The 26,693-nt window shown below is 36.1% G+C and overlaps 2 protein-coding genes across 4 annotated transcripts; one reads left to right on the forward strand and one right to left on the reverse strand.

Moving 5' to 3' along the window:
* Positions 1-3,562: 3,562 nt before the first annotated feature.
* Positions 3,563-6,446, reverse strand: LOC112288165 (protein ANTAGONIST OF LIKE HETEROCHROMATIN PROTEIN 1). The gene is made up of 4 exons (XM_024532055.3): positions 5,272-6,446; positions 4,745-4,951; positions 4,144-4,475; positions 3,563-3,783 (listed from the first exon to the last, which is right to left on the reverse strand). Exons 1-4 carry the CDS (start codon positions 5,956-5,958, stop codon positions 3,690-3,692), a joined length of 1,320 nt encoding a protein of 439 aa, XP_024387823.1. The 5' UTR covers positions 5,959-6,446; the 3' UTR covers positions 3,563-3,689.
* Positions 6,447-21,878: 15,432 nt separating this feature from the next.
* On the forward strand, positions 21,879-26,252 carry LOC112288859 (glucose-1-phosphate adenylyltransferase small subunit, chloroplastic/amyloplastic). Of its 3 annotated transcripts, none has more exons than XR_002971710.3 (10): positions 21,879-22,382; positions 22,649-22,945; positions 23,185-23,454; positions 23,664-23,843; positions 24,169-24,272; positions 24,511-24,622; positions 24,842-24,940; positions 25,144-25,263; positions 25,413-25,593; positions 26,012-26,252. XR_002971710.3 is itself a non-coding variant. In XM_024533532.3 (9 exons), exons 1-9 carry the CDS (start codon positions 22,107-22,109, stop codon positions 25,527-25,529), a joined length of 1,575 nt encoding a protein of 524 aa, XP_024389300.1. In that variant the 5' UTR covers positions 21,879-22,106; the 3' UTR covers positions 25,530-26,252. The 3 variants fall into 3 exon arrangements, 1 of the variants encoding a protein (XP_024389300.1); XR_002971711.3 differs by having other exon boundaries at positions 26,031-26,252; XM_024533532.3 differs by having other exon boundaries at positions 25,413-26,252.
* The last annotated feature ends 441 nt before the right edge of the window (positions 26,253-26,693 follow it).

Below are 26,693 nucleotides of genomic sequence, written 5' to 3' on the forward strand. Positions count from 1 at the left end.
CTATGAAAATCCTTTCTTTCAATTCTTATGCCTTACTTCTTTATAATTTAAATAAACTAAAAAATGATTCTAAGCACCTTTCTCCTCAAGCATTTCATGTTGCCGTATTACATGAAGTCTTGCTAGACAATGCATCAAGTACCTGGATGTGAAAGATAGAGGAGAAATTGCAATAACAAGATCTTAACAACTCTAATAGAATCCTAAATAAATTCCAATTAAACCTTAATAATACTAATCAAGCTTTAATCAAATCCAAAAGAAATTCTAAAGAAATCATAAAGAAATAATAATTAGATCTTAAAGAAATCCTTAAAAAATTCAAAAGAAATATTAGAAAAATCTTAAATAAAACTTAAATAAATCCTAACCAAATCGTATTTTAATTCTAATTGAAACCTTAATGGATCTTAACTAAATTTTAGATTAAATCATAACTAAATCCTAAACTAAATCTTAACCAAAATCTAACCAATTCAAACCAACCCTAAGGTAGATTAGAACCCCAATATCTATTGATTAAATTATTGATCATGCTTAAAAATTTATAAACCTCTCAATTTTTTAATTAAAAAAAAGTACAACAAATTTGAAGATAATTTCACTTACCAAATGGAAGAAAATTCCTAAAATCCACTCATGTATTGGCTAACCTCCTACTGCAATCTAAATATTAAACTTCTAGTACCAATATCTTATTTTTGAGCCATTGAATTTCTCCAAAATTTTACTTAAATTTTTGAAAATCAAGTCTAGTCTCCATACAAAAAAAAAAAAAAAAAAAAAAAATCACTTCAATCTATTTGACTTATTGCTAAAGATCTTTAAAATATTCACTAGCTCTCAAACTTCAATTTCTAAGACCTCAATCCATAGAAACCTTTACATACTTCGATCTAATTGTTTGATTGACCTCAAAATTTGCATACACATTTAAAACTAGTACACCAACACTCTGTCCAAAATTTAGCAATATACATATGATAAAACTCAAGAAATCCTCAAATATGTAAACATAGTTTTATTTCTGAAAATCTAAACCAACCAAGAACATTATTAACTTTGAGAATCTCTCCAAAATTGAGTATTAACTCGATTGACATAAATCCAACGCCCAAAAATCTCTTTGCAAGTCTGCTCTCAATTTTGCTCTCCAATCTACCAAAGAATCCTAGAATCGCCGTAGGTGCATAGTTTTGTGCCTCAAGATCTGATTTTGACCTAAATTGACAATTGGTCCTCTCTCAGTATCAATATTTGATAATTTGAGGTAATTTTTACTCAAACCTATTGGTAACTTCTTTCTAAACATGTCTATATTGATTACTTATCTTATTTACTTTGATTTGAGGCATTTATGTTTCTACAAAGCAAATAGAAGAGTCTTCTGTAAAAGGCAACATTAAGATTGAATCTTTCATTACCTTCCTATCATTTATCTTTGTTTTTCTAATACAACTTTCTATTAGGCTCTTCTATAACAACATTTATGTTTTCATTTTTCACCATATACTTATGTTACTACTCAACAATGTCAAATTTAATAATTATGTCATATTATGTGTATTCTTGCTTGAGAATGCACTAGGCACTTAGCTATTGAAGGTTAGTAGAAATGCAACAACAATCCTATCAAGTCTAATAGAATCTTAAATAAACTTTTAGTAAACTTTAATAATCCTAATCAAACTTTGATCAATTCAAAATAAATTTAAGAAAAGTTATAAAAGTAATACAAAGAAGTCCTAAACTAATTTTTAAAAATAATAATAAGCAATCTTAAAGAAATATAAAAATAAATCTTTAAAGAAACAGCAATAATTTTAAAGAAATACTAGAAATAAAAACTTTTAAAGAAAAAAAAACCCTTCAAAACACAAAAACCAATAGACAAGAAACAAAATTTCTTTATAAGCACATAAAAATATCAATATTTACAGACAACTAAAAGCCATAATGTTTCATCATGTTGTTTTCAAGATAAAAACAGAACAACATCATGGTTAATGCCAAAGTAGCCAGAAATCAAAAAGAATGCAACAGACAATGCACCTCAAAAAATTTGTATAAAAACTTATCAGCAACCCTCGTCCTGATCATCATCAAATAACGCCAACTACAAGACACCATGACAGAGATGGTGGCTACTGCAACAAAGAGACTCCGTGGGAAGCGAAATCTCAGCTTTGAACAAGGAAAGAATGGCTACAGAGCCAGAGCAAAAATCAAAATCCAAGTACAGACACACGTAATCGTGTTTGAACACATGTTTTTGTGATCCTCCTGCACTCAATTGTCGTGTTTTTAATCTGGTCGTTGATCAGCCGAACTATCCATTTGTCTTCGACTTGGGTTGGTTTTGTTGGTGAATGTGCTAGTCGGTGCTAATCAGAAGAAGTTCCGGGAGAGTTCCAGCAGATCGAAGTCATTGGTTTCGGTGGATAACTAAATCTGTTTCTGTGGAGATCGATAGAAAGCTACTCGTGATCAGATAGAGTTACCAGCTCGAGGATTTCACAGATAGCTGATTTCTAGATAGCTGGGTTCTCGAGTGTTTCTCACTAAGAGCATGTCCATGCAGAGCAGGACGAAGGCCATGAAGATCACCACTGCGCACGCAATCCATATTGCACGCCTGTAGCATCAGTTTGCCCTAATATTACAGATCAGTAAAGCAAAATCGGTTATGCTGGTCTTCACAGCATTCTGAAAGCTTCCGTTCACTTTTAGGAAGTGGGGCAAAAGTGTTGCTAGAATTCGACTTGCAGTTTTGAAAGTTTTGCATACACATGCAGAGATGCAGATAAGGCGTAGAGCTTCAGGAAGCCAGGAATCGCTAAATCAAACATGGCATCGTCTCTTCAGTAATGAAACAAGAAAACAACCTAGAGGAAGAACACAACAGTCGTCGACCTGAGGAAAATTATTGTTCGTGTTCTAGGTTTCGAGGCCTCTCATTAAAGTTTTCCACCTATTTACCACCGTACAAGCCCCTTGATTTTGTCCTCACATTAAGCTGTGAGCTTGTAATTCAACGAAACGGAACGAAATTAACGACGAATAACGACACAATTCTAAATCAGAAGGAACAGGAAATAAACCTCACCGCTATATTGTGTGGATTTTTACTTCTCACAATCGTTATTTAGGAGAAACCTATACCTGTCTCATTTTCTTTAGTACTGTAATAAAAACTGAAGTTTGTGTCCCAAAATCAGACTTGTAAATTAGTAACCTAAGTCTCTCGGTGATTCGTTTCAATTTTTGGGCTATTGAACTAAAATTAATAATAATTTATTACTCAGTACAACAATTTTACATTCGTTTATCCGCTTTTGTATTATAATTCTACTGTAATCATGCTTCGCTGCACGAGACGCAGGTTTTGGTGGCACTAACTGCAGTCTCAGCTTGTGACAAATTTAAATTTACACAGAAGCTAGGTCACTACTCGTGAGCTCAAACACGAATGATGACACTCCTTCAACAAAGCAGTGGTATTGTCATTCTCGCTTCTTGACCTAAATTCAGCGCAGGAAGAATAGTCTGTCACATCCAAAAATGAATGACAAGCGATGATTACATTAAATTGAATGAATTTAGAGTCTAAAGATCACTGAATTCTAGTGATGTCCTGAGTTGAGTACATGTACATTGCCAACTGCAGCCAGCAAATTCTATTTAGGTGTTCATTGAACACCATGGGCTTCAAAAAACAAGTGGCTGGCGAGGGTGTCTCTCAAATAAATTCCTTCCGGGTGAACCGACATCACACTCTGTTGCCTGGGTAAGCAAAGTGAGCACGCTGTCAGTGCACAAGCCAACCGAGTTGCGAACTTACACTGCTTTCAATGAATTAGGTCATCGTGGTACAATATTAGCTTGAACTTTGCAGGCACCCCACATCCTCTCAAACAAAACTTTTCTTCAAATCACGACTGCGACAGTTCCACTTCTCTACAGTTCATAACTACTTAATTAAAGAATAATTCTAAGAACCCTACAAAATTATGAAAGATGCTTTTAGATATCATTCCACGACAATTCAAATCAGAAGAGCAGGATGAGAGGGCCACGTGTCCTTGCTAATTAGTCTAACTTGAACAGTCTGCAGGAATCAGTGTGAAAAAGAGCGAGAAAGACCTGTAATTTTCATCGTGGTGACCAAAGAGGGCGATTCCATCTTCGAGGTCGTCACCTTTGTCAATCATGATGTTATGTAACAAGCAGCAACAAAGGATCAAGTGAGGGAGCTTCTTCAAATCCGGCCGCCACATTGTCTTGTGCAGTATACGCCATGCTCCCTTTAACCGCGCGAAGGCAACCTCCACCGACATACGAGCACATACATGCTTGTAGTTAAAATTGTCCTGAATGCTGGGCACGCCGCTCACGTCAGATGTGTAGGGTGTGATCAACCAAGGTAGAAGTGGGTAGCCCTCGTCCCCAACGATGTACTCTCTTAATGGAAACCCCTGAACCAGCGAAAACACCCAATTGATTCATGAGGTTTTTCGATCTACAAAGACAACAGGCTGAGCTCTTGGTTTATCAACTACAATTTTGTACACTAGTGCAAAATAAACTATGCCTGTACGGCCCTCTTAGATACTACAACTCTCCCCCAAGTCGAAGGCTCGGTTAGAAATGACACAAATGACAAAAAGTAATTCCTTAGGATGAATATAACTAACACTACAGCATTATCTTGTGAGCAGCATTAATCTAGACAGAGAAGGCTTACATGCAGAAATTGAACAGGGCCACTCAAGATTTCCCCAATCTCACACCGTCTATACAATCCCGAGCTCCGAAGAGCACCTGAATCCGTCACAGAACCTGACAATCCAGTGAACACATCCCGAATGCGCATCTCACTGTCTACCACAGCTTGCACCACCATGCTGTAGTTCTGTTCACGGTCGAACCACTCTGCTGTAGAATCCCCAACCTGCAAAATCACAAAAAAATCACTTCGAGAAATTCTAAAGGGACTCATACTAAGTAAGATACGGAAAGTAGACCCTACAAAAAACTGTATAAGACTGGCTGATTAAATTATCTCAACAGCCATGCTCGACAATCAAGTTGCAAGTTGACTGTTCATCTTCTAATAACTGTAAGAAGACATATCTGCATGAGAAATCATGACATTAAAAAAGATGATTCTTCTGCGCTTTTCCTTTTCCTTTTTACAATTCACAATCATAGGCAGGCAAGCAAGCGACCATTAGAGAGACGAACCGTGAGCAAAGTGAGGGCAACACTAACCTGGAGTTCCATCACAATGTGCGTGACATCTACAGCGCCACAGCAATTGGGCAATCCGTGAACCTTCCGAAACCCTTCCTTCACGCGCTCCATTTCTTCACCTTTCGGCCAGTGCATGTGATGCATCGCCCGCTTCTCCATAGCCTTCACAAACTTCCAAGTGATCTTGCACACGGTCGATGTCCCCACTCCAAACATCTCTCCAATTATTGTGTGCGCGAACCCAGATGCAAGTCGTCGCAATGCGATGGCCACCTGTTTCTGCACGGGTATGAACCTTCCTTCAATGCTCATGAAATTGGTCGGAGTGGCCGACTCCAGATCGGGTTTCACTAGTGAGCAGATATATTCAAAGGTCGACTGTGAAACCCTAAAATTCGAGACCCATTTCCCGGGGTCATTATCGTCCGAGGCACAGAACTCGTCCCACCAATTCGCAGTTCTGGACTGCAAAACGTAGTCTCCTAAACGCGCGATAGCCTCATCGTCTGCCATGGAAGCAATCAAGGCCGGCATGTAGGAATCATCCTCCTCCTCGTGTTTCCTTTTCCCTACTCTGCTCTGGGTAGCGGTGTCGCCACCCACACTACTCCCCGTCAAGCTCACAGCTCCCGAAATGAACTGCAGGGCCACATTCACGGCTGCAGCCGAGGCTGCGAGCGCTCCAAACACCACTTGATTCTCCATGAGACAGAAAAAAAAACTCCCCTCCCCGGTCGTCCCCACCACAGGAAACCCCGCAACGAAGACACCCCCAGTTTAAACCCACTCTACATGCTCCAGCAGCCATTCCATAGCGTCACGCATTGCTCAGTCTTTGCTGCTAAACACCGCCCCCGGCAACACAGCTCAACCTTCGCCGGAAACCCATACACACACCCCGCAGTGGAAACGAAAATAGTTACCGTCCTGGCAAACCCCAACCATGTATTGCTCAATTCTCGGCGACGTATTCTACACAACTGCGAGGCTCGCCATATACTCTTCTTCGTACCGATGCGTGAAACTCCTCCGTTAAACTAAGATCCGAAGCCTCTGCGCATGCTAGGCCTTAAGAGATTTTGGGTTTTTGGTTTTGTGGGTAACAGTTGGACCGTGGATGTCAGACAAACGTCAAAGCTGTTGAGGGAATTGGTGACAGCGAGTGAGATTTGCGTGGAGTTTGAAGGGGAATGAATACGCGATGAGCATTTGTCGAGGTGAGCGTGCTCATCGTCTTCTCGGAGTCTGCGGCGGAGGGAGGGAAGGAGGGGCCCTGCTGAGTCACGTCCTAGCTGGACATCCGACGTGGCATGGACCCCTCGGTGGTGGAGCTGTTCCTGAAAAGAAACGTAACATGTCGAGATTAAAGATCCAAACTGTTGAGAGCAGACACTCTCCATAATATTTTTTGTAGTTTACAGTAAATATTGTAGCTACAATGTTTGGAATGTAGTGGGGAGAAATTATTTATCTTCTCCCCTTCTCTTTGTATATGTGAGATAACCATGTCAATATACTCTCTCTTGTGTGTGTGTGTGTGTTTTTGTACACATTACTTCTAACTACTCTGATGTCTCTCCAAACATTCTCAACACGTTATCAACACGATTGTTCTTATGTACTAGTCTTGGTTCTTAAAAACTTATGTGCACTTTATCCCTCACTTTTTCCTCATTTTTTTTCTTAACTTGTTGCTATTATTGTTGTGTTGTATTATGTTGTTTTGTTGTAATGTGTTGATGTGTTGGTGCTATGCTATGCTATTGTGTTGTTGTTGTATTGTTGCTATATTGTGTTCCGCCCTATCTTCTTATTAAGCTATATCCTATCTTAATATAATGTTGTTGCTACTACTATGCACTGTTGTATGGCATCTTGCCACTGATTGTCACATCTTACCGCTCTCTATTGCACCTTGCCACTAATTACTATACTTTACTACCATCTAATGCATCTTGCCGCCATCTACCGCACCATGTCATTGAATTGCCATCCCTTGCTTTAGTCCACTGCAAATCTTTCTTTTTATGGAAAAAAAAATCTCCTTAAGTTTTTAACATTTTTTATTTCAAGTTCAACTTTATCATTTTATTTGGTTTTACATTTTAAGGTGCATTTTATTCAACCTTTCAACTTGATTTTGTATTTTTTGATCACAAATTTATTTATAATGAGTGCTTCAATATCTTCAACAGCCTCTACTAGGTTTCCAACTATTACCACTACATCCCAACATTTTTAGACTCTTCAATTTCTATCATTGGCTATTGATGGAAATAATTATCTATAATGGGCAAAAATGGCAAAAAAAAATTTATTTGGAGAACAATTTTGAATTGTAATTTTGTTTAAAGAATCTTCTATTGTAAGCACTTCAATTCTTCTTGATATCTGTTAGAAAGCACTTCTTCTCCTTTGTCGTCATCTTATACCTACATTGCAATATCAATATTTAGAAATAGAAGATTTAATCAAGTTTTGGGAGAATCTTAAATCCAAGTTTGATAATCAAAAGACCATTTTCTTTCTACAAGCATGTCATGGTTAGACACATTCATGTATCTTGGATTTTTTAAATTTAAATGCTTTCAATAATAAAATATATTTTATTATCTCACAACTACGATTATATGGAAAAAGCATCTCTAAAGAAGAAATAATTGAAAAAACTCTCTCTATATTTCTTCTTCTATCTAGAGTATTTTCACAACAATATAAGAATATGAAATTTCATAGACATCTTGATCTCATGACCTATGTACTTACAACAAAACAAAATAAGCTACTCTTGCATAATGCGGAAGCTTATTCTATTAAAACCACAATTCTAGAATCTCATGCACTTAATATTTCAAACTCTAAGAAAAAATTATACAAACATGGAAAAAATGCTCATAAGTAGAAGGTTAGTCATGGTTGTGACCATTTCTATCCATGTAGAAAGAATAAATATTCTATAACTAATTATAGTAGAAAACAAAAATTAGAGATGTATTCTTGTTATAAATGTGGGATGATTGGACATTTGGCACATGTGTGCCGTACTTTAAAATACTTTGTTAAAATATTCCAAAAAAATAAGAAACTTTGAGCTAAGGCTTGTGAAGTTCATACCATTGATGCATCCATAGACTCAATTGGTATTGATGATTTAGAGGCTTATATGAATGACAAAACCTCTAATGATGAATCGAATGATGTACTCATTGATTCTATAACAACATATACTATCTTGCAGGGTAGATGATTTTTTATTGAAAAACCTTCAACTTGGCAAACTAGAAATTTGATAACTATGGTCGGAGCAAATGGGTTTAGTTTCTAAGATTGAACAATGATAGTAAAATTACCTATAGGCTCCATCATAAAATATTAAGATGCAATGTTTATACTTTCAGCACCTCAAAGTCTTATTAGCTACCAAGATGTGCATGGCAATGGTTATCACCTCTAAACCACAATTCTAGACAAGCAAGAAATTTTGATTCTTGTAGACAACTATAAAGTTGTAGAAAGAGCCTTTGCTGTGACAAACAATTTATACCACATTGCAATTTGGCCTCTTATTATATTTAATTTTGCATCATCTATCATAGAGAGTTGCATTTCTCTCTAGCATGGATGATTGGAACATCCATGATCTACATTATTTCAGAAGATAATTTAATATATAATTGGATATAATTTAAGACCTATAAATGCAAACACTATGGAATTATGTTGTGCATGTGCACTAGGTAAGATGATTGCTTGGCCTTCAATTTGAAAATTCTCAAGAGAGTTACCACCAATGCTTGAAAGATTGGATGGTCATATTTGTGGTCCTATTAATCGAATATCTAGACTATTTCATTATTTTTTAGTCCTTATTGATACATCATGCAAATAAATACATATTTCATTATTATCAACTCAAAACATAGTGTTTGCCAATCTTATATCTATACTTATTCATTTCTAAGCACATTTTCCTGATTATCCTATCAAAACATTGCATTCAGATAATGCAAAAGAATTTGCATCAAAGTCTTTTGAAGACTATTGTATTGTATCAAAGATTGAGTTGACATATCGTGTTTCATATGAACATGCTCAAAATAGACTTGTAGAGTCATTTATAAAGCATATACAACTCATTATCTAGCCACTCTTTTTTCATGTGAATTTACCTACATTTATATGGGATCATGGAGTTTTCCATGTTGCAGCATTAATATGCATCCGTCCTTCTTCTCTTGAAATTATTACACCATAAGAGCTTATTTCAAGTCATGTTCTAAATGTATCTCATCTATAGGTATTTGGTTATTGTGCTTGGATTCCAATATCAGAACCTTAATGGCGTATTCTTGGAGCTCATCAATAAAAGGCCATATATGTTGGTTTTGATTCATCAAGTATTATTCATATTATTGATCCATCAACTAATCCATTATTATGTGCGTATTTTTAAAATTATCGTTTTGAACAGAACGTATTTTCATTTCTTCAAAGAAGAACATTTAATCAATAAAAAAATATAGTACTTGTATTTGGAGCACCATAAACATTTGTAATGAATCTTGATCCTAGAACATCTTTAGCTGAAACTGAAATTGCCAAAATTTTGTATCTAAAATAGATTGTAGATAAAATACCTGATAGCTTCAATGATGTATCTCAGATTACAAGCATTCTAATTAATGGGGCTTAGAATGAACCTAATCAGATTACAATACCACTTAATAATATAATTCATGTTAAAACATCAAAAACTAAAAAGACTCGTGGACTAGATAAGCAACTACAAAAGAAGAAGGCTATAATATGTAGTGATTTTGGTATTGTTTTTGGAGAAGTTCTTACTAAATCTATGGGACCATCAATTAATGATGATATGTCCATTCAATTTATACCTTCACCTCATACAATAAAAAAATCTTGAAATTAAGAAGAATAAAATCAAATTGAGTATAGAATTATCTTTTCTATATTGGACTACAAACAACATTTGAAATAGACAATCTATTATAATAGATGAGTCATTTGCATTCATGATTTCAAAAGCTCTTTCTTACAAGAAAGAAGATCCTAAACCTCAAATCATCCAGGAAGCGATGCATCGCTCTAATTGGTTAAAATAGAAAACTACCATATATGAGGAGTATGCTTCTTTACATAAGAAGCAAGTCTTTGGTCCAATTGTAGATACTCTTATTTCTTGCCCTGTGGGATATAAGATGGTATTAGTATACAAAGAAGATGCTAAGGATCAAATAATCCACTATGAAGCTTGTATCATTGCCCAAGGATTTATCCAACAATTTAGCATTAATTATGAATCTACATATTTGCCAATCATGGATTCAATTATATTATGATATATTATTAAAATGGAAGTTTATGCTATCTTTGAGATGTGTCTCATGGATGTGGTAATTGCAAATTTGTATAGTTCTCTTAATGCAGTTATTTATATGAAAGTTTGACATAGTTCGAAAACATGAACTCTAAATGTATGTGCTCTAGGACAATATCATGGTATTAAATTATACAAGGCCTTGTATAATCTAAAATAATCTCGATACATATAATATCAACATCTATGAGATTGTTTAATTATAAATAAGTTTATAAGTATTCTATTAATTCTTTATTTATTTATTAAATGAGATAAAATTGATTTTTTTATCATTGATGTATATATTGATGATCTTAATCTAGTAGATATAAGATTTACATGCATTGTAGCTACTAATCTATTTATCCATAAGTTTGAGATGAAAATATTAGAAAAAATAACTTTTTGTATTGGACTTCAGATTATGCATCTATCATGGACATATACATGTAAGCCAATAATTACATGTATAAATAGATAGAAGTAAGTAAAAGTAGGTAAAAGTAAGTTAATTCTTTAGTATTTGGTATAAAAGCTTCCTAGAAGCTTTGTAGACGCTGCTTTGACTTTATAGGTGTCTTTAATTGACTTTTTGGAATTAGAAACGTGGTCAACAAGTTGGCCATGTGCCACACATGTTGTTAGCTTAAAGACCAAGCTAACTATGTGGCCCACACGTAGAAAAACTTGCCTTATACGTCAAAGCATGTATCCTACAAAGTCAATACATATTAGAGGTCCTATAGAACATTGTCACATAGCCTTTAATTAGATAGTATATATAGAGACAAGAGTCAAGCCCTCTTCACTCTTATCGACTTCTTTCCTATTTCTAGTCTACTTTCAAAGGTCTCTAGTTTTCTTGGCTTTTGACAATAGCCATTCTAGTTTCTTTCTTAATATACACATTGAGTTATTTCTATTTTGTCATCTTTCATTGAGAGCAGTCTCACTTGTTTATTTATTTTTATCAAGTTCTTGTCCTTGAAAGATTGACAAGAATACACTTACAACATCAAAGTTTTATCTAATCTCGATTAAGAGTGGATTATCCCTTTCTCTTAATAAGACATAAGCATATTAGAAGTTGTGCATTACCTTCTTCTAAACTAATATTGTTCTTAGTATTTTCTTTTTTTTCAAGTCCTCTCTTCTATTTGTCTTGAGTAATATTAGACATCTTTTTTTTTTAAGTGTTATTATGGTAGAACTAACTAAAATGAAAAGTGCAATGGCACAAATGTAAGAGCAATTGAGGGAATTAATGCTTGTGATGCATCAACTAAATTTACTACCAGAAGGAGCAATAAGATTGGTAGGAAGTGAAGATATAGAAATGATTGGAGCTGCTTCAACATCCGCACCAAATCATGTCTCTTCTCCTATAAAGGAACGCCCTTCCAGTGTTAGAGAACCAACAAATGCCCTACTCAAGTAGTTTGATGGTACTAGATCAAAGTTTAGAGGATTTATTAATCAAGTACAACTTAACATTGAACTTCAACCCCAAAGCTATCCAACTCCAAGATCGCAAGTTAGATTCATTGGTACGCTTCTTTTAGATTTAGCATTATCATGGTTTTTATCTTTTCTTGAACGATGAGATCCAATATAAGATAATCTAAAGGCTTTTTTGGTGGAGTTTCGATCCATGTATGGAAAACATGATGCAATTCATGTTGCAACCAATAAGATCCGTATTTTACGACAAAGCAAACAATTAGTAATGTTGTATGCTTCACTATTTTGACAACTTGCAACTGATATCAAAAAGGATGATGCTACACTTATTAGCCAATTTTCCTATGGATTATAATATGAGATAAAAAAATTAATGCTCAACTTATCTGATCCTTAAACATTGAGTCAAGCAATTGACTTTGTTGTGAAGTGCGACAATTGTCTTTTTGAATTCTGATCTGAGAACCGTACAAGTGGACCTATATGTAACTATAATTCAATAGCAACAACAACATCTCTTCAATACATACATTCAAAAGTAGAGGATATGCAAATTGATGCAGTACGTTTGAAACCTCTTATTGAGCAAGAAAAGACTTGTCGTCATCAAGAAGGATTGTGCTTATATTGTGGAGAATCTAAGCACACTGCTCAACATTACCCAAAGAAGCGACACAACCATAAAATGAGGGGTACGGCAATCAAAGGAGATAGCATGTTAGTAAACAAATTAGTCCAGCTACAATAGGGACCATTGTCGTAATGTGTGAAGTCTCGCTTGAAAATGCTCCAGGCACCTGGCTGTAGAAGGAAGAATAGAAATTACGATAACAAAATCCTAATTCTAATAGAATACTAACAATGCTCTAATTAGACTATAATAATGGTAAATAAATGTAATCAAATTCAAAACAACTCAAAGAAATTTCAAACAAACAATAAAATTCTTAAAGAAATATTAGAATGAACACAAATATTACTCAAATATATGTCAATTCAACCTTAATTTAATTCTAGTTAAAACCCTATTGAATTTCACTCAAACATTAGACCAAACCTAATTAAATCTTAAATCCTAATAAATCCTAAATCCTAAGTCAAATCCTAAACAAACCTTAAATTAAACCCTAAATCAGACCCTATTTCAAACCCTAAACCCTAAACCAAATCCTAAATCAAACCCTAAATCAAATCCTAAACCCTAATCCAAACTCTAATCCAATCTTAAACCCTAATCCAAATCCTAAACCCCAAACCAAACCTTAAATCAAATCCTAATCCAAACCCTAAATCAAATCCTAACCAAATCCTAAACCCTAATCCAAACCCTAATCCAACCCTAAATCCTAACCAAATCTTAAACCCTAATCCAAACCCTAATCCTAATCCTAAATCAAACCCTAACCAAATCCTAACCAAACTCTAAACTCTAATTCAAATCCTAATCCAAACCCTAAATCAAACCCTAACCAAACCCTAATCCAAACCCTAAACTCTAAATCAAACCCTAAATCGAACCCTAGCCAAACCCTAATCCAAATCCTACTAATTCCTATGACCGATTTAAACCTCAATATCTAATGAATAAACCGTTGATCTCAATTCAAAATTTTCATACTTCTTAAAAATCAAGTTTAAAACAAGCTCAAAAAAATTTGAAAAGGATCGGAGTTACCAAATTGACGAAAACCTCAAAAATGTGTTCGGGTGTTAGCTGGCTTCCTTCTCCAATCTTGATGCCAACCTTCCAGAGCTAATTTCTTTTTTTGCGCCATTCGATTGATTTCAAATTTCTTGCAAACATAGAAAAACAAGTCTAATACCCTCTCACACAAGTTTTACTCCAATCCAATTAGTAGATTACATGAAATCTTAAAAACCCTCATTAGACCTAAAATTCTACTTTCTGAGACCTAGACCCGCTTAAACCTCAATATATCTTACTTCAACTATTAGATCGATCTCAAATTCACAACATGTATTTAACACAACTACAAACATAAATCCGAAAAATTTCACCCGTAGATCTTCAACAAAACTCTCGAAATCACTCAAAACATAAACCCTATTTTATTTCATAAAACCCAAGTCTTCCGAAACAAACCTCTACTTTGCAAAGCTCTTACAAAGTCATATCAACTCCGAATCACCTAAAATTAATGCCCATAAAAACCTTATCCAATCTTCTATCAAACCCCTTTCTCTAATCTGCCAAAGAGTCTCGGAGTCGTCGTCGAGACTCAGTTTTGTGCCTCAGGGTCTGATTTTAACCCTGGTTCATAACTGGCCCTCTCCAGGTATCAACTTTCGTCTTCTTGAGGTAATTTTTACTAATTTGCACTCCTAACTCCTCCCTACATATGTCTATATCTTTTATTTTTTTAATCTACCTTGTTTTGCCTTATTTATGGCCTTACAAAGTAAATAGAAGCATAATTTGTAAAAAGGCAGTATTAGTACCTTTAATTTTTCTACCCTTTTACTAATATCTATTTTTCCAAGATAATTTGCTACAATATTTTTGAAGTGAGATCCTCAAAACATGATATATTTCTTCACCCTTTCACCTACTAGTCATATTACATCATGACACCGTGTGGCTGGAACCTTGTACAACACTTAGTGAAGGTTCTATCCTCTCCTCAGAACCCTCTCCATATTTTACAATAAATATTATTCTAGGACCCAAACATCTCAAAGCCTCTACCTTGTTAGATTCAAGAGCCTTAGCATGTATTTTAGATGAAAAATTTGCTAAAAGATATAGCATATTTTTAAAAAAGAAAACTAAACTTGTTCATGTAGAAGTCATAGATGGTCGTCCATTGTCTTCAAGAGATGTTACTCATGAAATCCTTCCTATAGAAATAGCAACCAATAGTCATAGTAGCTTTATAATATTTAATATCATTAGATCTCCTTCTAATCCAATTATTTTAGATTTATCATGGCTAAAAAATATAACCCTAAAATCGATTTGACTTCTCGTAGTCTTAACTTTTCTAAAAGTATAACTAAGAGTGTAGTTAATCAAGTAGAAAGTCATAAGTTTAGAATAATTAAACCTATATTTATAGGTGCAAGTGCTTTCTTACATGCTGCAAAAGAAAGATCATCTTGTGTCATTTATGCCCCACGTGTTTCTACTGGTGGAAAGACTTCAAGTGGCATTCCAAGCCAATATCAAGATATATATTTGAAAAAAAAGAATGTGGATACTCTTCCAAAACATCGTTCCTATGACTGCTTAATTGACCTTCAAGAAAGAGCACAACTGCCATTTGGACCAATCTACAATTTATCTCAAAATGAGTTGGCTAAACTCAAGGAGTGTATTGAAGAGAACTTGGCCAAGAACTTCATATGCCATTTCAAATTTCTAGCAGGAGCTTTAATTTTATTTGTGAAGAAAAACGATAGATCATTGCGGATGTGTGTTGATTATCAAGGACTCAAGAAAATTACTATCAAAAATAGATACCCACTATCTTTGATATCTGGACTTCTTGATCAGTTGAATCAATCTAAGATCTATACAAAAATAGATCTATCAGAGGCATATAATTTGGTATGCATCAAAAAAAGAGATGAATAAAAGACTCTGTTTCGAATAAGGTATGGACATTTTGAATACAACGTCATGCCTTTTGGACTTACAAATGCACTAGCAGCATTCCAACATCTAATGAATGATGTCTTTTGGGAGTTTTTAGATGATTTTATTGTCTGTTATCTAGACGACATCTTAATCTATTCTAAGAACTCAGAAGAATATGAACTTCATGTTTGCCAAGTATTACAAAAACTAAGATATGCAGGACTCTATGCCAAGATAGAAAAGTGTGTATTTCACATTACTCAAGTCGACTTCTTAGAATACATCATTTCAAATGATGGACTTATAATGGATCTTGAGAAAGTTCAAACTATTATAGATTGGAAGATCCCAAAAATGGTAACAGATGTCCAATGCTTTTTAGGATTTGCCAACTACTATCGGATCTTCATCCCAGACTTCTCTCAAGTTGTAGCTCCACTTACACGTTTGACTTGGAAAGACAAACTTCAATGGAATCAAAAAGTAGAAGTAGCATTTGAAGCTTTGAAGACAACCTTTGTTTTTGCTCCAATCTTGTATCGCATAGATTTTTCTAAGCCATTTTTGATGGAAACACATGCCCTAGATTTTGCTTTGAGTATCGTAATGTCATAAATGGAAACAAATGATAAACTTCATCCAATAGCTTTTCATTCCAGAAAATTTTCAACAGTCGAGATTAACTACGAGATCCACGACAAAGAACTTCTTGCAATCGTGGATTTATTTCAAGAATGGTGCCATTATCTAGAAGGTGCTTTTAGCCCAGTCATTATGTATATGGATCACAAGAACCTTGAATATTTTATGTCAACATATGTTTTGAATCATTGCCAAGCTTGTTCGAGTATGCCTTTGTCAAGATTCAAATTCAATATCACTTATCGACTAGAAAAACAACAAGATTTGTCACTTGTATTCTCTAGACGATCTTATCTTGCATCCAAGGAAGGAGATGTTGCTTTTGATCAACAACAAATAATTCACTTGAAGCCAGAGCATCTTCATCTTCCAGCAATGAAATCAATACTAACTGTTGATTCAACTTTCATTAAGCAAGTTCAGTCAAGTATGTCTTCTCATCCTCTTATTCGTCATATCAAGAGAAATCTTTCAAAGTCTCATGATACTTCTAAGTTTGAATTCAAGAATATTCTACTATATTTTGAGGGACGCCTATATGTTCCAAAAGGTAAAACTCGATTACGTGTTCTTCAAGCTCGTCATGACTTTCTAGGAACAGGACATTTTGGGTACAATAAAACTTTGGAACTAATATCTAGGAACTTTTAGAGGTCCCTAATGTGGAAAGCAGTTAAAGATTTTATACAATCTTGTGATATTTGTTTGAAATCCAAAACTTCTCATCATCGACTTATTGGACTTCTTTAGCCATTATCCACTCTAGAACAACCATGGTCTTCTATTTCTATGGATTTCATCACGAATCTTACAATCTCAGGTTCTTATGACTCTATAATCATGATAATAGATCGTTTTACTAAGATGGCATATTTTGTACCATGTACAAAATCTATCACATGGAAAGAAACAGCTAAGCTTTTTCTTGACAATATCTATCACTATCATGGATAATCCAAGGATATTATATCAGATAGGGGAACTCAATTTGTATCAAGATTTTGGCGGACTCTTTTCAAGATTCTAAAAGTAGATATAAAACTATCTTTGGCATTCCATCCTCAAATTGATGGACAAATGGAGTGTATTAATCAAGTTTTGGAGCAATATTTAAAATGTACCATCAACTACCAACAAGATGATTGGATAATTTTTTTGCCATTGGCAGAGTTTGCTTATAATAACACAGTACATTCTTTTACAAAATAAACACCTCTCTTTGCTAATTATGCTAATCATCCATGACTTGATACTTTTGACTTTTCAAAAGTTGATAATCCTGCTGCGAAAGATTTGGCAATTCATTTATCAAAGCTACATGCAACGATGAAGGCGTAATTAAAAGAAGCTCAAGAACAACAAAAGGTCAATGCGGATGTCTATCGAAAGGAGCAACCACCATTCCACATAGGTGATAAGGTATGGTTACTTCATCGCAATATCAAGACCACTCATCATTATGACACGTTGGACTATCGAAGGCTTGGACCATTGTCTATTTCTGTACAAATCAATCCTGTTGCATATTGTTTACATCTACAAGAGTCAATGAAAATACATCTAGTATTCTACATGTCTCTTCTTGAACCATATAAGACAGTGGACATATAAAGAATAAGACAAGCTCCACCTCCTCTTATAGAAGTGGACAATAATGAAGAGTTTGAAGTGGAAGAAGTCTTAGATTCAAGGCAGCGTCGAAATAAATTGGAATATCATGTCCATTGGCATAGATATGATATTAGTACACGCACATGGGAGCCGATAAAGAATCTCACAAATGCAATAAAGGCGGTGGAGGCTTTTCATTGATGACATCCATCAAAATTAAGATGAAAATCTTCTTTATAAAAGAAACAAGATCTAGGTAAGATAACATTCTACTTTCAATCCTTGTTTGTAGCTTCTTTGTAGTTGTGATGTTCATGAGATAGAGAAGCAAAAACCAACGGATTCGACTCAAGAGCCTTTATTTGCTAGCTTGTCAAATGAGACATTACGATTGTCACAACCTTCAAGACTACACAATCAAGATGAAGATCTTCAAGAATGACATGTTCTTCCTCGAATAGATGGTGAAATACAACGTGTTAGGTATCACGATCTTGGAAGGGACTCTCGATGTTTAGTGATTTTATTAGAGGTAGGAACAACTCCTAATGGTATTCCACATATTTTATTCGAAAGAAGTTATGAAGGCCTCCATAATGATTAAATAATTGGATGGTCTTCCTACCCTAGTATGGGATACTACCGATGGTTGAAAGGCCCTATCAATCATCTTTGAAGAGAACAAAGTTCAGAGTATGTGGCGAACACAATTCGTCGCATCATAGATTTCTTCAACATATGATTATCGCTCCTCATGGAACTCGTTCCTATAAGAAGGGGTAATGTCATGGACATATACATGTAAGCCAATAATTACATATATAAATAGATAGAAGTAAGTAAAAGTAAGTAAAAATAAGTTAATTCTTTAGTATTTGATATAGAAGCTTCTTAGAAGCTTCATAGATGGTACTTTGACTTTATATGTGTCTTTAATTGACTTTTTGGAATTAGAAACATGGTTAACAAGTTATCCATGAGTCACACATGTTGTTAGCTTGAAGACCAAGCTAACTATGTATCCCACACATAAAAAAACTTGCCTTATAAGTCAAAGCATGTGTCCTACAAAGTCAACATATATTGGAGGTCCTATAGAACGTCACGACATAGCCCCTAGTTAGATAGTATATATAGAGACAAGAGTGAAGCCTTCTTCACTCTTGTCAACTCTTTTCTTGCTTCCAATCTACTTTCAAAGGTCTCTAGTTTTCTTGACTTTTGGCAATAGCCATTCTAGTTTCTTTCTTAATATATATATCAAGTTATTTCTATTTTATCATCTTTCTATGAGAGAAGTCTCACTTGTTTATTTTTCTTTATCATGTTCTTGTCCTTGACAGCATCTCATAAATAGTAGAATTTTTCTCTACCAACTAACATATAATAGACAAATCTTACAAAGATTCAATATGATTGATGCTTATCTATTGTCAATACCAATGGTTGAACATGGTTGTAATGGTTATGATCCATACTGTTTGTACGAGGAGGATGAAGAAATACTAAGAGATCAATATTCATACCTTACAACAATTGGAGCACTTTTATATTTAGCCACATTTACAAGATTGGATATTATATTTGTAGTTAGTGATTTTGTAAGACATAGTATATATCTAATACTACAATATTAGAATAGCATCAAATATTTATTACGTTATTCAAAAAGAACTAAAGATTTGAGATTATACTACACACAATCTAGAAATCCAAAATTGATTGGATATTGTGATGTAGGATATAAATTTGACAATGCAACAAATAAATCTTAAATAGCCTATGTATTCTTAAGACATGGAGCTGCAATATCATAGAAATCAGTGAAACAAACTATAATTGCAACTTCATTCAACCATGCAAAAATTATTGCCTTACATGAAGCATCTTGGGAATGAATTTGATTGCAATCAATTGATAAACTCATTCAAATAACCTGTGGACTTTTGTATGATGATTCTCCAATGATCTTGTATAAAGATAATAGTACTTGTGTTGCACAGATGCAAGTTGGTTCTATTAGTGGCGACAAAATAAAGCATATTGATCTAAAGTATTTTAGTTATATTCATGACTTGGTTATTGATCAGGTACTTAAGATCAAGAAAACATGAATCTGCAAATAACCTTGGTAATTTCTTCACCAAAGCTTTCCTTTTGTGCCACCATTGCCGACTTACTTATGGCATTGACATGGAGCAACTTGCTTTTTTTGAGCAAGAAAGTTAATGAACTCTTAAAATAATATTTTACTCTTTTTCTTTCATCTATAGTTTTGTCTTTGAATATAATAAGATTTTTTTAGATAAGATTTTAATGAGGCAGTAGTTGTTGATTTTTTGAGATTATAAAAAAATATAGATCATAATTCTATGCATATTTTATATTATATAAATGTTATAATGAGCAAGAAGGAGTGTTGAGAGCATTAAATGTAGCCAACACTATCTATAATATTTACTGTAGTTCACAATAAATATTATAACTATAGTGTTTGGAACGTAGTGAGGAGAAATGGTTTATCTTCTCTCTTTTTGTTTGTATATGTGAGATAACTATATCAATATACTTCTTCTTATATGTGTGTGCGTGTTTTTATATATATTACTTCATTTATGTCTCTCTAAACATTCTCAACACAAACAATGAATTGAAAAGTCACTCATGTAAGTGAATATCTATATATGAATGAGATATTGCCAATACCACCATGGTTTTTGCTATTGCCACTATAAATTTTTATTTACCATGTGTTAAATATGTATATACCACCATAATTATACAAGGATTGTAAATATTTATTTCTTGTGTTATTCTACAAAAGCAGTCTATAGCAAATAGGTCTATTGATTATAGGTTATTGATTATATATAGAAGTCCATTACTCTGAACAAGTACTCCAAATTTCTCTTGAATGGACTCAAAGATGTGAATATAAATACAAACCATTCTTCATAAGAAAACATTCTTTGTAGAAAAAAGTGATGAATGTTTCACTCCACAAGTACACACATTCATAATTGGAACAATGGAATCAACCTCCAATGATTGAATGGGGACATACCCTACTTGCATTGTAGGAAATATAAGAAAAAAGAAAAAACACCCACAACCATCTCCATGTCTTTCTTATTGAAAAACAAAAGGACATTTATATTCTTTGAAAATATTTTTGTTTTGTTTTGTTTTGTTTTGTTTCTTTTAAAATTATTATTCTTTTTTGAAATAAGTGGCAGTGAAGATGATATTGTGTGCCAAAAATACAGGGTGATTTTTTTAAAAATCCAAAAAATTCAAACAAATTTGTGAGATGCACTGGGAAAAAAAACATAGCAAAGAATTAATGTATCAAAATAATAATAAAAATAACAAAAATTAAGTTTGGTGTGAAAGATGGTACCAAAGTAGGACAACAAGCAAATAAATAAATAAATATACATGACCCATTTTGTTTTCTTCTTCTTTTTCCCCCTAGCCAATTAGATTTTAATTCACAACATTCTTTAAAACCCCAAAACATTTATAAATACCAATTATCCAAAAATGGCAAACAAGTGGGCCACTCATAGAGCTATTGCACTTCCTGCTCCCAAAAACTCAAAAGAAGAAAGAAAAAGAAAAGGAAAAAGAAAAAATCGTCGAAGATGGAATTCCCTGCTCTCATATACTCACCATGCATTCTCGAAAAATTTTACCACGTGGAGGGCTCTCATTCGCTGGAAAACATTTCATAGTTTATTCTTCAACCCATTCTGAAGAACCCGAAACAATGAATGTTTTCATTCATCCTCATACCACATATACATCCACGTGGTTATCCGGACAGATATTCATTCATCCATCCATTTATTCCGGTTGTGGGGCAGGTGCTCCGAAGCCAATCCGTGGATGATAATGCCCTCTCTGCGGCTCCGTCTGCCACTTCTGGAAATCCCTCGTGCTTGCTTGCATTGCATTCTGCGCCACGGCCTTCGTTCTGCGCCAGAGATCGCCGTGTCCAAGCAAGGAATGCTTCGTTCCACTTCGCTTGCTCTAGTACTAATTCCCCACCCCGATTCATCCCCAATTCGGCGCTTTCCACTCGTCCAGGGTCGCATTCCCGACCGTTTTGTGAGACTTGGAGTTACTGAGCTGCGTCGCGGAGACTAAGGTCGGAGGGAGATGGCGGCCACATTGGCATCCACCGCCGCTGCTGTCACTTCGGCACGTCTTTCTAATGGAAGCACCACACCTCGTGGGGGTGGTTTTGCGAAGCGGGGGAGTGCCCTTGTAGGTTCCAACTCGTCGTCTTTGCGGGGAGCTAGACTGGCTGTCTCATCTTCTTACTCTAGTGCTAGTGCTCGTGCTCAGCGACCTCGGAAGGGTGTTGTCTCGCCTCGCAATGTGTCGGATTCGCCTGTCGTCGGGGAGGCATGCCTCGATCCGGATGCTAGCCGGGTATGGCCAAGCCACTGATGTCTTTTTCTTTGTTGGTGATCACTCGTGGCTTGCTTTTGTTTATTGTTTCTTATTGTATGGTCGCCATCCTCGACCCTAGTGGCCTATAAATTGGTCTTGGATGAATGACCTCGCGTGATTGTGATTGCGGATTCAGTCTCATCGGAGTAGCTGGAGTCGCGGTAAGCAGCTGCCCGCAGCTGTTGTACTAATTGTCTGGTCTTCTTATCTCGTGGAGGTGTACATTGGTACTTCTGTTTCTACAGAGTGTGCTCGGGATTATCCTCGGTGGAGGAGCGGGAAGCCGTTTGTACCCCTTGACGAAGAAGCGCGCGAAGCCGGCGGTGCCATTGGGTGCCAATTACCGGCTGATAGATATTCCCGTCAGCAATTGCATCAACAGTAACATCAACAAGATTTATGTGCTCACGCAGTTCAATTCCGCATCTTTGAACAGGCACTTGTCCCGAGCATACGCTAGTAACATGGGAGGGTACAAGAACGAGGGCTTCGTGGAAGTCTTGGCTGCTCAACAGAGCCCCGAAAACCCCAACTGGTTTCAGGTGTTGTACCTGATTCCTCTTCAAAGTTCGTGGATTTTCTCTATGTAGTTCATTTTACGCGCCAGATTTACACCACGTTCTACTTCTGATCTGCGCACGATTAGGTTGAGTTGAATTGCATTCAATTGAGATACGTTTTGGATGGATCTGCAATGTGAGAATGTAACGTCAAGACGTGCTTCAGAGGCTGTGCACTATATATTTATGAAGAGTTCGTTCTGTAAATTTGCGTGGTGCAGGGAACCGCTGATGCAGTGAGGCAATATCTCTGGCTCTTTGAGGAAGCCCAGGTGTTGGAATACGTAATTTTGGCAGGAGACCACTTGTACCGTATGGACTATCAGAAATTTATTCAAGTGCACCGTGAAACGAATGCTGATATCACTGTTGCTGCTTTGCCTATGGATGAAACTCGTGCCACCGCGTTTGGGTTGATGAAAATCAATGACCAGGGACGGATTATCGAGTTTGCGGAGAAACCCAAGGGCGACGAGCTCAGAGCTATGCAGGTAGTATTGAACGCTGGAATCATTAGAATTGGTTGGATCGTTCTCTCTCTTTGTGAACTATATTGTCTTAATTTAATCGGAGAGGAATAAGTGGCGGTAGTATAGTGTAGACGGAATCGGCGGTGAGCTAATTTACTTCTGTTGAAGGAATTACGTGAGAACCATTAGTTAGTATACAGTGACATATTTTCTGATGTTTGGTGATTCAGGTGGACACAACTGTCTTAGGTCTAGATGCCGCTAGAGCCAAAGAAATGCCTTACATCGCGAGTATGGGTATTTACGTCGTCAGCAAGGAGGCTATGATCTCTCTGCTTCGTAACGACTTCCCCGAGGCAAACGATTTTGGAAGTGAGGTCATTCCTGGTGCTACAGAGATGGGCATGAAGGTATGAATTCGTTTCTACGCCTTTCCTCTTGAACTAGAATGTTGACTTCTATCGAGTTTTAGATCTTTGTTAGAGATTCTCAGCTTTTTGAGATAAATATTCAGGCAAGGCTAGCCTTTCAAGGTGTCTCAACTAGTTGAGCTTTTTTCGCTTTGCAAAAGTGATCTCTTCTGACTAGATGTGTAGTAATTGCATAATGTAAATTTTGACAATGAGGTTTGGAAGGTATTGAAAACTTTCGTAAGGTCCACTCCCGAAAATGTGACCGTCATTGGCAATGGCCAGTACTTTTCCTAGAGATATTTGATTCTAAATCGTATTCCAGGTTCAAGCCTACTTGTATGACGGCTACTGGGAAGATATTGGAACTATCGAAGCCTTCTACAATGCAAACTTAGGCATCACGAAGAAGCCTGTTCCTGACTTCAGGTGAGCACTCGGTAGAATGATGAATGTAAGACAAATATACAGCTAGGGCAACGCTTCTTATATTCCCTCTCTAGGAACCGCTTATATGATTACTCATTCTCAATCTCATGCGATGTTAACTAGTTGTTTGCTGGCTAGCCGATCTAGAGATGTTGTTTGTGCAGTTCAAAGGCATGAGCTAGGGGTACTATATCGGAGCGATGGCGTTATTTTTAACGTATCCGTTTTACTTCTACAGTTTCTACGATAGGTCTGCCCCCATATATACACAAGCTCGCTTCCTTCCTCCTTCAAAGATGTTGGATGCTGACGTAACGGACAGTGTGATCGGAGAGGGTTGTGTCATCAAGGTAAGTACCCCGGAGATGTCTGACTTGGCCTGAGACGGAATTGTCATTCGATTCCTTCTACGTTGAAGTCCTCAGTACCATTCACACTTTTCCATAAGGATTGACTGTGTCTTTACATAGATGGCGCTCGACGTAAGTTGTGACCCTGTGATTGTGAGATTTCACCAAGCTGATCTAGAAGCACCATCTTAGTCACCAATCATTTCATGGTACATGCAGAATGCCAGAATCTACCATTCAGTGGTTGGATTGCGGTCTTGGGTCGCAGAAGGCGCTGTCATCGAAGACGCACTTCTCATGGGTGCTGATTACTACGAGGTTCGATTACTCGCCTCTACCTCTAGACGCATGAAGTGGATAAATTCCTTTCTGTAGTTTGTTAGTGCTTGGCTTGTTTTCTAGACAGCTTACCAAACGACCATAGGAGCAAAACGATTCCTAACCCAAGTGGAGTTGAAGAAACTTCTGCTGCTTGCCAATCACCTGTTGACACTGACATGATAATCGTTGATGTGTTGTAGACCGACGACCAAAGAAACGAGCTGTTAGCTACGGGTGGCATTCCCATGGGCATTGGCAAAAACTCAGTAATCAAGAGAGCGATTGTTGACAAAAACGCACGAATTGGAGAGAACGTCCAGGTCTGTATAGCATGCATTCTTGAAAATCTCTGGTTATGGTCTTTGTGAAGAATACGTCTCTCCCTTACGACTCCGTATTACACATGCACGACTATTGGTTTCAGTTGGGCAACGTAACAAGTAAGGGGGGGCGGGGGTGGCATGTGCAGATTGTGAACAAGGACGGTGTGCAGGAGGCAGCCCGGGAGACAGATGGTTACTTCATCAAGAGCGGAATAGTCACAATTATCAAGGACGCGATCATCCCTCACGGAACAATCATCTAAGCTCTCACCGCCTTTCTCTGTGACAATGCCCCCAAAGCGTGATCGAGAAAGGATCTTCCTGCAGGTTGTGGGTGGCAGTAACCTCTTCCCTCCATTCCTCTCGTCTTTTGATTTTTTTTTTTTTTCTCCATTTCTCTGCAGGCGGATGACTTGGAACTCGTGATCAACTTTCGCTTCCGGCGCAGATTTTTCTCGCTCGTCAGGTTTCAGTCATCCGCCCAGAACTAGGCAGCAGATGTGTGTGTGTAGGGTCTGAGCTGCAGTGAGAGCTACTTATCAATTTTGGTAGGACGACGTGTATACAAGTCCCTGGAGCGTTGTTGTTGTTTCAACTATGTATCGTAACCAGATCTCTATTGTATGATTAGTGAGCTTTAATCGAAATTTACGAGCGAACTCTATTCCCATGAATCAGAAGTTGTTTCCATTGCTGTTCTTCCACCCCAAAGTCTCACTGAAGTTCTACATTGAATTTTGCGTAGCTCTCTTTCCTACCAATAGGGTTCCGTGTCGAAAATCCGCATCATCTTGAAGTATGGAATTGAGCGCCGTCAAGTGGCCCTGAATCACGCTTCATTTGAGGGGACGAACTGTTTGAAAGCGTGCGGCGGACGTCCACAATCGCGGCACCAATGTGGCGCCGGAGACAAAAACAACTCTAAATTTTTTGTACCCTTTTCTGAAAAAGCTTAACAAGCGTTTCACCAAAGCTTTTCGGCAGAACTTTCTCTTTGGGTGCTTTTTTGGGGTAATTTCTTAATTTTTTTGTTTGATTTTTTGCAGTTGGTAGACTGGATTTAGTTGTTGATAGGTTTGATAGGTTTGTTACTAGATGTGACTGTTTTTTTGAGATTGAGTAATTTGGTTCTAGTTAAAGAATGAATTCTTGAGATGCATGTTTGTTTGTTTATTTTGTTTCTTGGTTGTGCGTTGGTATATGGTCTACAATACAAAATAAACTAAAATTTATTACGTAGTAAATTATTATTTGATTTTATAGGGATTTACTTATGTTTAAGTTCTAAAACCAAAGATATTAGTTTGGAATCATATTTAAATTCCAAAACCACAATAAAGATATTTATTAATTTTCTTTTTAGGGTTGAAATTAAATTTCTATAAAATATATATAAAATACTTGTTTAGATTGAATTCAAATTAAGA

The sequence above is a fragment of the Physcomitrium patens genome, chromosome 11 (genome assembly GCF_059467195.1).
Source record: "Physcomitrium patens ecotype Gransden chromosome 11, ASM5946719v1, whole genome shotgun sequence".
In the NCBI taxonomy this organism is placed as follows: Eukaryota; Viridiplantae; Streptophyta; class Bryopsida; order Funariales; family Funariaceae; genus Physcomitrium; species Physcomitrium patens.